Source organism: Haliotis rubra, unplaced genomic scaffold (genome assembly GCF_003918875.1).
Source record: "Haliotis rubra isolate DU_JTF1 unplaced genomic scaffold, ASM391887v1 Scf218, whole genome shotgun sequence".
NCBI lineage: Eukaryota > Metazoa > Mollusca > Gastropoda > Lepetellida > Haliotidae > Haliotis > Haliotis rubra.
This window is the reverse complement of record NW_025766203.1, coordinates 352,371-366,940: the sequence shown is the minus strand read 5'-3', so window position 1 is coordinate 366,940 and position 14,570 is coordinate 352,371. Positions and strand designations below refer to the sequence as shown.

The window sequence follows — 14,570 nt, the reverse complement described above, 5'->3', positions numbered from 1 at the left end:
GCAATCAATCAATGTATTGCCGGTTAATCCTTTGAACGGAGCACGTTGTTTTTACGCAGACACCGACACGACAGAGTGTATTCAGTATAGATTAGTAAATCTACATACATAAACACTACCTTTTGACAATTCCGCTGTGTAAGATAAAAGTAATTAATCAATCAGCGTGTTATCGGTTAATCCTTTGATCGATGTTTATAATGTTGAATATTTACTCCAGACACAAGAAATGCCAAATGGGAACCTTTGTCGGGTAATCTAAGTGTGTTACCACTAATTATACCTGTTATAAATTCATTAACTGACCATCAAGTGAATGATGACAAATAACATGTGTAGGTTTATACCACCTAACACGGGTTACAACAAGGGAGTATTAATTGCTGTATTGCATGTGAAAACTTATGGGCCGACACTGTTTTGAGAATACAAGCAGACTTTTACATGACATGATTAAATATCGAGGTAAAAAAACACAGAAATGGGATCAATTTAGATCAGTCATTATACAAATAGGGCCTAACGACACCAAGCGATTTTGACAGAATCGTCTATGAAAACAAGTTGTAACTCGGAAACTAGGCAAAGCAGGAGACAAAATTAAATGACAGTAGATTGTGAGAACATATAGCTTTCATTTTCCACAACAAATATCACGATTTCAGGTTTATACAAGCCTGTAAACAAGATAATTTACCCCCTAAAATGTAGATGAATTCTGCATCGGCCCTCAAAGCTATTCCTCATATGACGTCACAGAGACGCGCCGCTCTGATTGGTTGAAATTTCGTTCGCGGGTGAGAATTGTGCACTGTTGTCAAAAAGGTCGATTTAAGTCAATTAAAGGTCGAAATGAGTAGTTTTAATGACGGGGTTTCATTTATAACGATGCCAGTTAGTGATTTATGTATTTGTACCCCCTAGGGTTTATGTGACCTTTAAAGAAGTTTGATGTAGTGTCAATACGTTTGTGAATTAGCTGCTGTTTTCATTTACCAAAACTGGACAGGTAAATAAGCAATGAAGTTCATCACCAAAATCAGTTGATTTGGAAAGTGGGCAATTTCTTTCAGTTATTGGTATTTTTTTTCCACTGGCCAGATTATGGTTGGTGGTTATGAATTTTAGCAATAAACGCGAAACATTTGCTGGCAGATTCATTTTCAAAAGTAACTACTAACATATTTTACAAATGCTGCATATTTGTAGCCAAGAGGACTGCATAGCCTGCATACGATAGCAAAAATAACGTAATGATAAGTTTATCATAAAATTCACTTGTCTTTAGTTGAACGCAAATACATAATATCATACAAAAGGGTATTTTCTAAATTATTTAAGAACATGGCAAACAGCAGGGGAGACAAATGTTCTCCTAGTCTAACACCAGTTTTACATGGGGAAAACTTGTGTGAATACTATACCTTGAAACACCTGATTTTCTGTTTCTATTGTGTTCATGTTATATAAATGACCGTCAAACATTTTCCAGTTACATCATATTGTAATAGCTTCCGTCAAAGTTCTAAACGCCAGACCGTATCAAAAGTTTTTTGGAAAATCAACAAAGTCTGTCTCTTTGCTTTTAAAAGCTCTGCTTATCCATGTAACATGAAACTATGATCGTAAGTGGAATATGCTTTTCTAAATCCTCCCTGAAATGCGTAAGCAAGAAATTTTATGCGACGAATTTTTATAAACGAATATTTAGAATAGAAGTAAACAGATAGACTAGACAGCTCAGAAGAGTGATTGGTCTGCAGTTTTCAGGCATTTGGGAGTCGCCCTTGTTTTATAAACAGGCATATAAACTTAATGAACACCTTTGACAGATACACGTTAACAAACCATCCACTACTGGATAGTCTCACTTTCAAGCACAATAGATTTCAAGATCACGGTCAAAGTTTTTTATTTATTATAAAACATAAAAAGGGCAAAAGTACAAAAGGTGTGTTGCATACAAGACGTCTGTGGTGGTGAGATTACACATATTGTCGCGCCACAAATCGCATGGTGAACTAACACCGCTGATCTAAGAATAGTTAACCTTTGAGGTTAACAGAGATGATCTCTAGATATGGGTTATGTGCTACACGCATATCAGTATAAACAAGCAGAATATAAAGTTCACCCTCCATTGAAGTTTGACAGATAAGACACACAGTTGTTCCATGTTAAATATTATTTGAGATACTCAAGAAGGAACCTTGAATATATAATGCAAACATATTTTCATGCTGTAACATTTAAATACAATTCAAGATTTAAATATCTCAGCATTGATCTGCTTTCAAGTACAACGCTCTACTGACTTTCTGTGAAATGATGTACAAAAGGCATGTTTATTACTGACACCATCATAAAACCAAACCTTGAATGGCATTTCTGATTGGTCGAGTTCAGGTTGCATTGTAGTTCGTTCGTTGTGATTTTTATGAGGAGACTTTACTCATTGGAAAGAAATTCTTCCCTGCAACAGAAGGAAATGGTGGTCGACATAATTACTGTAAAATGTGATGTTATTTCAGTTGTCACTATGAATACAATCTTATTCTCAGAAAAGAGCACCTGATTTCTCAATGATATATATAACGTCCTACTATAAGGGCAAACATAGTGAAAAAATACAAGTTGTGAAGAATTCAGAGACGTCATGTGTTATGTCAAACACAGCATACATTCACAGGTGTAGTACATTCGTATATGGTAATGCTACAGCTCTGTACTACGTAAAGGTAGCACAGCCATGCCACTACAATAGTACATAGACGTAGCACAGGGCATGGCGTGACCAGCCGATTGATATAACAAGGCCAGTTCTACCACCCGTCTAGGTGAAGTAAGGGGCGAAGTGGTGTGTTGGACAGAGGAACACTGTTCCTGGAACCAGTGCCCTCAACCACCAGACTCCCATCCTCCACCCACGGCAAACGGGTTGGTGGACCAAATATACCCCCGGGTCCACAACGGGGAGTTGCAGAGCGCTTAGCGTTACCCAGCACCCACCACGAGGAGGTGTCTCTTCACGGGTGCCAGCACAGCCATGCCACTACTTTGAATGCATTTCAGAATTCGGTCGGACTTTGTGAGTTCCTGTTAGTGTTTTGCTTGTATCATGAAGACAAAGCTGTTTCTGATTTGTTGGTCTCCTAGGTAACGAAGAAGTTTTTTGGCTGATGAGAAAGTAAGTGAGTTTAGCTGTACTCCGCATTCAGCAATATCACAGCTATATGGCGGCAGTCTGTCAACAATCGAGTCTGAACCAGACAATCCAGTGACCAACAGCATGAGCATCGATCTACGCAACTGGGATACGATGACATGTGTCAACCAAGCCAGCGAGCCTGACCACCCGATCCCGTTAGTCTCTACTAAGCATGGGTTACTGAAGATCAATTCTAACCCAGACCTTGCCTGGGCTGATGAACAGACCTATGATGGGATACACCCACTCATACAGCTGATATGAGCTAACTGACGTTGGGGTTAACACACAGTGTCTTTCGATAAGTTTAATGCAGCTTAACAGTAGTTCATGGCGTGGCTGGTATTATGAAAGCAAAACGGGTTTCTCTGTTTGCGAGCAGGTCGAAAATCTCTCCTGGGTGACTTTTGATGTCAATTTATTGCTAAACGTTTCAACCTTTGAAACTTGTGTCAAGAAACACGAGTATGGGATTCTATTTCTCATTTAAGTAGTTTTTAACGTTATGTAGTCCATAGTAAACCTGATATTGTGAGAGCAAAAGGTAAATTGTTACTTCCTTCATCCCATGCACTACAGAGGTTTATGTGGTATAGTCTTTCACTTACCCTCCCTTTTGCTCCGTTTGCATGCACAGACTGCAGCAACAACGATGATGATGATGAGGAGGACGACTCCCCCGACAGACGCAGCTACAGTTATAAGAAGAAGCTGTCCCTTCTCACCCTGGCATCTCGACTCTGAAACATACATTGCCACACATATTCGCAGAATGGATGAGTAAGTATTCCCACCAGGTAACCATAATAACAATACCCATTCAATAACCACCATTACAGTGTGCGGTAAGATCGAGCAAAAGCTACGAAGATTGTAAAACAGTTGCTAAAAAGTTGATTGATTGCAATTACAATATCCAATGTCTTTGCAAAGCTTTAAAATTCTCACTTTGTATGGAATCTGAAGAAACATCTGATGTACATTTACTAAACAGAATCTCCCTACTGCACACAAATTGTACATTGTAAATTATCTATTAATGAGCAGTCCAATATGTGCTTCCATTTTGCTGCAAATGTTGTTTCATTTTGTTTAATGCAAGAGATTATTGTAAATAAGGTATTGCCTTTGTATGATCTTCGGATTCAACTCTGGAGGAAATAAAGACATTCATTCATTCATTCATTCATTCATTCATTCATGGACGACACGTGAAGGACAGTCATATTTCTAGAAAAAAAAGTCTTATGAGATTTTTTTGTCGGGGGTTAACCGTTTTAAAGAGATGAAGATATCAACCATATATGACGTTTTCACTCCAGTTTACATCTAATGTGACTGGGTACATCATTTTACCTGATCCTGTTTTCCATGTGCGCTTGTTGCCGGACACGTCACACACCAGACAGTTGTTTCCAGGTTGTGTCGCTCCGTGAGGCACACAGACCCCATTGTCCAGACAGTAGGGACCCTGGAGTGGAACAGGAAGCTACATGACTATACTACTCAAATCCAGAAATAATCAAATCAGGCTATGCATAACTGGAGTAAAAGATTAACTGTGTGTTTTTTAAAATGTTTTTTTAAAAGGTTCTCTGTGTTTAAAGGTATCCTTCATTAATCATCCAAAGTGTTACTTGTTTGTTGACTTAACTATATTAAATTCTAATTCATTTTGATATACCTTCACTGTCCAGTTGAACTTTGCTTCCAGGCCACCATCCGCTCGGATACACGTACTATTAAACACAATCAGGCCAACACTGTCACCATAGTTACCAGCACTGTTGGCAATCGAAATCCGGTAGGCACGCACATAGTCCATGTCCTCACTTCCGGTGCTGTCACTGGCAACGACTTTGCACTGAACATGGCTGATACTGACCACGGTTGCCATGCGAACTGCCGATACAACGCTTTCTTGTCCTGATTTTCTAGCCTGAAGAGATTGTTGTGTTATTAAAGAAGCACAAGCAAAAGTGCGGACAAAGTTATTCATTCATTAACATGTCCTATGCCGTTTCCATCCTTTCTCGTACACCTGGCTGTCCCTGTCTCTGCACTCCTCCCTCGTAACAAAGAGTGAACTGTGTCAATATTTTAATGATAGATTGTTAAACAACTTTTATATTTTTAGGACAAAAATTCTGCAAAAAAATCACAGAGTTGGTATGATGTTTTGATAATGATCAGCGTTTTATTGAGTATTTTATGTTTATTAGTTTTCGAGTCAGCTGGCAATTCATCGGTCCTCTTTTGAGCCAAACGGACTATAGCAAGTAATATACTTATAGAGTTACAGAATTAAACATACTTCCAAAACAAATTTTTGTCACAGTGAAATCGTAACTTGTAATCACCACTCACAACTTTTAAAAAGCCACAGTATATTTTTCATGGTGAGGGTGTATCGTCAGCGCTTGGAGTACCTTCAAGAAGATTAAAAACGAATGCCGTGTATAAACCTATCATACGAACATATTTACCCTGATCTCGTCAACCAAACATGTTGATACACCATCCACAAACGTCTCGCCTCTCACGGACACAACGTCACATGCATCACGTGATGTGTCACATTCGACAACAGTTTCTGTTTCAGATAGCCGTGGGGGTGTTGTAAGGTCAACAGAACAGTCTGAGCCGCCATAGTTGGTTTGGCATACACAGTCACCTGTTAACATTGTAGTGGACGTAAATTCAGCAAACAATTTCACGTTGTCACGACATGATGCTTTCGTTGTTACAATGTTATTCTGTGGACTCCCATTTACCTTGTCACAACGTTGTGGCCTGACGTTGTGATACGTCATTTCTACGTCGCCACAAGGATATACCATTTAATGCTAACGCAGTTTACGTTGACTTAACATTCTATTTAACTAGGGAATAGTTTTCCCAATAGTGAACAGTACATATGAAACAAAGCAGAAATTCACTTCAATGTTTATTCGTCAATTTGCATGTTGTTTTGGTCGGGTGTTTTCTGAAGCTGTTCCTGAATAGTGAAGAAAGAATCTCAAAGTGAAACGTTTCACAGAAAACACTTTGACACCAAGTTATAAGAAATGTTGTCGTAACGTTGTGAGGAGCCCAAAGCTTAACGTTTCCTCAACGTAAATTTGCAACGTTGTTATTACAGCTTGTTCAGCTTGACCTGATCAAGTGAATACTAATGCATTGCGTGACCGTGTCACAACTGGTTTGGTCTATTATTGTGAAGGGGTGCACCTTTGTCACTTGACTGTCAACGTGTCCGAACAGCCGAGACAACGTTGCCGTTTGACATCACAGTGTCGAGAAATCGTCCGCAATGTCCTACCTTTCGTTAAAAAAGAAGCTACAGGTGGTTTAATGTATGCATGTTTCGCACGAACGCAACATTAATAACATTCCCTACTCCCCTATTTAATGAAGTTAACTCGACCTACCGATTGTGCCATTTGACCTCCCGGGTCATGCATATGTAGAGTAGCTCAAGCTGAACAAGCTATACGTTCTGACATAACGTTATAAAACGACGTAATACTAACGTTGTGACAACGTTGTGTCATGACGTTAGCTGGCAAATGACAATGGCTGAGATGCACAAAGACATGTTTTTCAGAATAAGAATCTATATTCTCTCTCAGTGACCCGAACAGTGACATGTTTCTCCAGAAGTTTGGTTTACTAGGGTTTTGTTTTGTTTCTTGAAAATAATTATTTGTAAGATCGATCAAGTGATTGAAGAGCTTCGTGTGATCTCTGTTGTGAAACAAAGTGAGTGAGTGAGTTAAAATTTTAAGTCACATCGGCAGTATTTCAACCATATCGTGACTATATCAAGTTATATATTTATAATAATCATAAGTAAATTATGAAAACCTGTCGACGAAGGACAGTAAAACAACTAGTTTATCACAGATGTAAAGTTAAAAACTAGTCATTAAATTTAAAACATTTTAACTATACAAGACGACACAAGATAAAAACAGACTATAGATTGCCAACAACTGAAGGTAGATCACCATACTAGGGACCATGGGGATGTGAAACAAAGATGAGTTATTCATGTTCATGAGCATTATGTCCTTTCTAGAATTGCTGATGTTAAATATTCAGTTACTGAAATTGTGAACACTACACCAAATATTTCATTTTTCGAAATTTCAAAAGAAACAATAATTATTTTCCAAATATGTTATTTATAATTCTAGGTGCTTACCATTTGTACATGTTCCTTTGCCACTGCAGTCGTTCAGACAAGCCTCAGCCACAACATTATCATAGACAGACACGTTCATCGTCCCATTCTTTACCTGGAGTTCAGGATCAACCAACACCTCGTGCAGACATTTGTCTCTCACCGTGTCGATAGAAAAACGAAAAAAATCCGAGGTGCCTGTCAACTTCGAAAGAAAATCAAACATGATATCAATGTTAATCTCTTCTCTTGGACGAGCCCCCGTAGAGATCTTGATACTGATCTACGGATTCAATGTATGAAAATCACAAGTAAAGCTATTCATGAATGGAAACGGTTTTTCTACACGTTACTAGATTCACATCCCCTATATATACATATCTTCAAATGTTTTTGTATTGTATAACTTTCATACAGTTGTACTTTGTATAATGTAATATCTGCTAACTCATGCATATGTATCTTCAATTTTGGAGGAAATAAAGATGATCTCTATTATCACCAAGGGAGCTGGAAAATCTTCTGGTGTCTTTTCCTCAGGTATACAAGGGGAGCTAAGTCTCGCCTCTCATATAACATTACATCTCAAGTTGCAAAAATACAACTGTGCGGAGATCATTCTTACCCTCGATAACCAGCCTCAGCCTTTGCATCTCTATGTGCAACACATGGATGCCCACCTCTATGTGCAACACACGAATGCCCTTCTCTATGTGCAATACACGAATGCCCATCTCTCTGTGCAACACACGAATGCCAACCTCTATGTGCAACACACGAATGCCAACCTCTATGTGCAACACACGAATGCCCACCTCTATGTGCAACACACGAATGCCCACCTCTATGTGCAACACACGAATGCCCACCTCTATGTGCAACACACGAATGCCCACCTCTATGCTCAACACACGAATGCCCACCTCTATGTGCAATACACGAATGCCCATCTCTATGTGCAATACACGAATGCCCATCTATCTGTGCAACACACGAATGCCCTTCTCTATGTGCAACACGCGAATGCCCACCTCTATGTGCAACACACGAATGTCCACCTCTATGTGCAACACGCGAATGCCCACCTCTATGTACAACACACGAATGCCCACCTCTATGTGCAACACGCGGATGCCTAACCCTATGTGCAACACACGAATGTCTACTTCTTTGGGCAATAACGAATTTATCTTACCTCACACATAAATGTCGTTTTCTGATTGGCTATGCGCTCTTCTATTATTTTCAATGTACCCCGCTTACAAGCATTTGTATGCACCACGATGGAAATGTGGTACTTCGTGGTAGTAATTCTTTAACTCGAATAACATTGAATCACCTATGATGTACGGAAATTACCGATGTTTTGCGAATGCAAATCGATGGAAGGGAGGTAACTCTAAATCTGTTTTTCTTGTCGTCTGCAAAATCTAGCGATGGCTACAAAAAGTTTTGTACCCGTGCCTCAAACAATTCAAAATTAACATTGAGGTGTTTGGTAAGATAAACACGTTGTTCACTGGTCCCTCTGGGCCCAAGGGTTGATGTACCCTCGATGTTTGATTATGTTCCACTCGACCTTCGGCCTCAGGGAACATCTGGTGACCAGTGAAAAGCTTATAATGTACTTCTATATGTAATACATGTACCTGAATGTCCAGGACACAGTTGTCGATGCTTCCGCCGATGCCAACGCCACTTACGTTCTTGCACGTTTGCACTGATCGTGAATCCTGGAATATGTTCTCACAGAATGTCCTGGCTTTTACCTCTGTCCACCCGTCTGTCCACACATTCGCAGCCTGCTGCGCAAAACATATAGTCGCAAGATTTGGTAATATAATTCAAAATTTGATTCTGATGTCGTTTTGTTTCCTAATTTCTAATTTTTAAATACTTTTATTTGGGTCATTTTACAAACTCTGCCAATAACATTTGTTGTTTTGCAGAGAACATGTAACATACAACGTTTTCAGTTGGAATTTTATGACTTGAGTAATAACAAAAGTGTGTCAAAACTATCGAACGTAGCCAAAATATATTCAAAGACAAAACGCACGAGGTCCAGGGCTTCCAACGCAGTCATAATAAGAATACCATAAATGTCATGACAACGACTGTTTCGTTACAGTTACAATAATATAACAAATAGAAGAAACATATGTTTAAATATGTTTTTCCTACCCGTCGTAGTCTCTTGGGTGAGTCCAAACGGACACCTGCAGATCTTCTCCTCCGTCTTTTGGTAATTGTGCACGAAGTCGGATACACGTCTTTGAAGCCCGGGAGAATGTTACACACCTTATGAATGGCTGCTGTGCAATTTACTGCCTCAGTTAATCTTCTACTACTCTGAGAGTTAGGATCCTGGGAACAGGAACAATAGAGGTTTGTCTGGGGCCAGGCTGACAGCGACGCATGAACGTCCGGATCAAACAGGTCATCTCTATCATCAACCCTGCAGCACAAGATGTACATAAACGTTGACAGAATTCCGGAGAAATATTCAATTTGCAGTAATGTCATGATATATCAATAAAATCAACTGTGTATTATTGTATACAAATAACTATAGTTGGTTTCATGTGAAGTACACCAAGAGTCTTATGTTTGTAAGGAAAATGATCAGGATGATTGATACTTGATAAAGTACAATGTGTTACATGATAAATATACTGTGCATTCGTTCCCTGACGCAGTTGTTTGATGGTCATGTTGTTAAGCTTGGAGTATAGTTCCAGATTCAACTGTGTACAGTGGCCGTGATGCAACTCAGATAATGCCAACCGTGGCTTACAACAATAATCACCAGATACATCGAATAAAAGTCTCACTTCCATGACTTCGAGAATGTAGTAAGAAGATTCTTCCAGTTGTTGTATGCAGTGTCGCAGTCACCCGTTGCCGTGTCATCTGTGGAGTAGGCGCCGTTCCTGAGGACAAAGTCGTCCTTGCAGTTTCCAGTCAGTGTCCCACACAGACCACGACTGTGATTCTCGTCTTGGACTGACGGGTAGATGTAAACATTGAGGTGGATTTTGTACACATTAACGTTTACTCTCCCTCCAGTCGGCAAATACACCTGTGGAAGAGAAAGATGGTGGCATCGCCTCTAATTGACAGTAATTCATTGGGCGTTTTTATGGATGAGGGAAGGGGATGTATTTGAGCGTTTTGGTTGTTGTAAGTAGGGGGTAATATGAATTTTATTAATATAATTCTTTTGGTACGAATTGCCCATGATGACATACTGGTCATCGACTGTGGATATGACATCAGGTGACACAAAGGACATAGCATAAGATACAAATAAACAAGCATTAATTACCTCATAATTGCTTCCCTTCTTCTTGACCTGAAGTACATCTCCGTTGTCTTCACAAAGTGTGTATTCTATTGTCCAGATACTGGACTGTCCCTTGCACCTGTTGAACTCAAACACTGTCCTGCCAGCTCGTACAGCAACTCCACAATTACACCACGCATTGTTGGAACCGTATCCGCAATTTGCTGTCTTTATTTGAACCTATTGCGACACAGTCAACACAGACTAATGAGTACATCATCCCTTATAAACATAATGTTAAATACGTAGGTAGATACGTATTTCATAGGTAGATAATATGCAGAAGAAGCGAGGAAGCCCTGTGAACAGTCATAAATCATATCTGCTGAAAGCTTTAAATGGAGAACATATAATTTAATTTAAAATTATAAAAAGGTTTTTTTTGTGGTTTAGATCTTCTTTTTTTATTACAACAGCAAACAATACACTATGAGGAGAACAGATGATTGTTTTTTAGCATATACCTATTAATGATATGAGGCATTGTACATGTGCGGTAGGGCCAAACGGGTGATTGATATATTACAGAATCGTATTTCACCCTCTTTCCTATAGTGGCTGATTAGGGCCATCGCTTTCTAGCCTTAAAATTCTGGGGCGAGAAAGCGAGAGAGCGATATCACGAGACGAGAAAGTGATATTACGTGACGAGAAAGCGATAACACAAGACGAGAAAGCGATAGCATGAGACGAGAAAGCGACAACGCGAGACGAGAAAGCAATAACGCGAGATGAGAAAGCGATAGCATGAGACGAGAAAGCGATATCATCACACGAGAAAGCGATAGAGCAAGAAAGCAATTAAGCAAGAAAGCGATAGAGCGAGAAAGCAATATAAGAAGGCGAGAAAGCGATGTAAGAGGGCGAGAAAGCGATAGAGAGAAAGTGATAGAGTGACAAAGCATTTGAGCGAGAAAGCATTTGAGCGAGAAGGCAAGAAAGCGAGAAAGCGATAAAGTGAGAAAGCGAAAGAGCGAGAAAGCGATATTTCTCATATTTCTGCCCTGTCTGCACATGACTTCTTGCCTGCGTATGACTTAGTCCGTCTTGCCTGCGTATGGCTTTAGCGCCATTTGTTTTAGTCGTATAGAAACAAAATGCACATGCTTTCAAATTTAATGAATCCTTTAAATTGTCCAAACAATAATCCAGCAATAACTCCAGAAACGGAGTTTGTTTTCGTTGAAATAAATGAGTGCTTTTAAAAACTCTGTCAAAAAGGATAATAAAGTAGTATATGCAATGGGGGTACGAGATCAAGTCTGCACATAAGCTTCTTTTTATTCAGTGAAGCCAAGCTTCTTTTTAACCAGTAAACCCTTTGTAGGACCCTTTCTTCTACCATCCATTTCACCGACCACTTTTCATTTGTGTCCTAAATTTACTGGTCATTATGGTACTACCTGGCTACGTGGCCCTATCGTGTCATGTATGACTTCCTTGGTCACTATGACCGCGAGCCAATACTGGGTGGTCACGTGACACCATCGTGTCGTGGGGTATGGCTTCCTCGGTTACTCAGTTATGTTAATCTCAGTGAAGTATATGTAATGTCGACTTCTGAGATCCTCATCGTGTGCAACCTAACCTTCATCTCACTGTGTTTCGTGTGTATCAGGTATTACATCATTAAAATTAAAAATAGTTTGCTATATTATAAGATGGAGTGCAACGAACTGCTTGAACAACTGATATCCGAGGGGATATGTCTGAGGGGAAAACGTTCGTTAACGAAGCATACCACGCCACCGTGGTTGCCGGCCTAGCCATAGCATACGCTCGTCTGACCAAGATGGTCCTCAAACAACCGACTATCAAGCTCGATTTCGACCTGCAAGAAATGGGCATGCTCATCATGAACCTGGGTATGGTGATGGCCACCAAGGACATCCTTGTAATACAAGGGATCATACCAGGAAATATTTTGAAGTAAATATAGGTGTATATAGGATGGCTACGATTGCTATAATGATCGGCGGGTCTGTAGTCAACGCCCTGGCATTTTCCGGTAGTAATTACCTCTTCTCGAAACTACGGGAGTTGAACGTAGCCGAGGTAGAAGTGGAACGAAAACGACACGATATAGCTGTGGAGCAACTGCAGTCCGCGCAAACCGAGTATGCGAAGAAACGTATGCAGAGACTCGATTTCATTAACGACCAACTCAAGCGTGAGAACCATGCCGTTCGAAAGTTCAATGACGTCGATGACGCCACAAAAGAATACTACCTGCTGACCCGCAAACAGCTTGAACCCCTCGGTGAGAAACCCACACTGTCTCAGTACTACACACCCTCCTCAGGGCAAAAGGACCGGGAACTGGTCTTCATCATGCTGGGCCTAGCAGCGACTGTGTTAATCGCAAAACAATTAAACTAGGTACCCATATCAGTATACCAAAGATGAGATCAGCCCCGTATTGGTGTCAGTACGTGCTTATGGGGAAAACCGAGACCTGTGGTAGGAGATGTAGGACTGAGGGGTACTGCTGTTTTCATATGAGGAGCATCAGAAATGGTTTCGTGAACTACACGTGCTCTGTATGTGGCATCAGAGTGAAATGTCACTACTGTTTATGTAAAGCCCATGGGGCAAACGTAGTCCGGCACCAGCTTATCTATGAGAAGAAAAAGGACTATATAAACGAATGTAGGCGCCTCATTAGGATGGAGACCCAATTAGAAATTGTGTACACCTAGGTATAATGATGAGTACCACCCGAGAGCCTGCGTTCGTGCGAACAACTATAAGCCCGGAAGGTTACCTGAAAAGGTGGCGGATGAACAAAGCTGAAAGCATACCCATTACCGGCATCAAACCTCTGATCACCGGTATACTCGAAGAGGAACTGAATGACCTGGGACGCTTCCAATTTCGGTTCACACTGAGAATGGTATGGGCTGAGGGGGGGGGGGGGGGACGTCAGATATACTTCCCCTTTCACAGGTGGGCGAAAAATCACGACTCAACCTGAGCTGGATAAGTACCTCAACACCTCATTACGAAGCAAACAAGAACACCTGGAACTCTTCCCCCAGGTTGGGTACAAAATCAAAATGGTCTACCTAAGTATAGCCGATTACGACGCTGAAGTGGGCCTACTGGTGCCAACCCTCAACCTTCTCAAGGCAAAATTCCACTAAGGATTTATGAGCGCCTTATTATTTTTTTTGACCTGGTAGATAAGGCTGGAGGAGTTACCTCCCTTCCCTAAACAGTGGCCCATTTAGAGATTGTATACACCTGAGTATAGCAATGACTACTGTTCAAGAGCTTAAACAGATTATGAGAGAACGAGGTGTAGTCGGTTACTCTCGATTGAGGAAACCCCAGCTGTTGAGATTACTCAACGTACAACCCCCTCCCACTGTGAAATATCAAGCAGACGAGCTAGGTGAACTGCTGCATCAGCACGATCTACGGTTCGGGTGGATTGACAAAACATAGACATCGACGACGTCAAACCTCTGATTGCTGGCAAAGTAAATGAGGAACTGACCGACCTGGGGAGCCTCAAATTCCAAATCACAGTGAAAATGTGGTTCGATAAACAACAGGCGGATGGGTCCACTGAGTACGTTAAGCCTTACTTCAGGGGTAAACAAGGAGTCGCGGCTCAATCAGAGACGGTAGATGAGTCCATCGACATCTCGCTTCAGCAAATACGAGAATACCTGAAACGCTACACGCACAGGGGTTCCGGGTGGGCCGTGGACAAAATCGATAAGGTCTACCTGGACATAGCTAAGTACATGCCGTTCAGAGGTGGAACGTACCTGGACTTACCCCCTACTACAAGAAAAAACAAGCTATGGTCAACATCAAAAACA

At 40.7% G+C, this 14,570-nt stretch overlaps 1 protein-coding gene across 1 annotated transcript in view; it reads right to left on the bottom strand.

Moving 5' to 3' along the window:
• Window positions 1-1,895: 1,895 nt before the first annotated feature.
• Window positions 1,896-14,570, bottom strand: part of LOC124277083 (von Willebrand factor D and EGF domain-containing protein-like) — a 54,360-nt gene continuing 41,685 nt past the window's right edge. The window contains exons 12-21 of the mRNA XM_046712734.1: window positions 10,723-10,920; window positions 10,229-10,476; window positions 9,579-9,852; window positions 9,044-9,199; window positions 7,416-7,599; window positions 5,695-5,882; window positions 4,893-5,147; window positions 4,565-4,679; window positions 3,817-3,948; window positions 1,896-2,473 (exon numbers count right to left, since the gene is read on the bottom strand). Coding sequence (XP_046568690.1) covers window positions 2,436-2,473; window positions 3,817-3,948; window positions 4,565-4,679; window positions 4,893-5,147; window positions 5,695-5,882; window positions 7,416-7,599; window positions 9,044-9,199; window positions 9,579-9,852; window positions 10,229-10,476; window positions 10,723-10,920 — 1,788 coding nt within the window. The 3' untranslated portion in view covers window positions 1,896-2,435. The remainder of the gene's footprint in view (window positions 2,474-3,816; window positions 3,949-4,564; window positions 4,680-4,892; window positions 5,148-5,694; window positions 5,883-7,415; window positions 7,600-9,043; window positions 9,200-9,578; window positions 9,853-10,228; window positions 10,477-10,722; window positions 10,921-14,570) is intronic.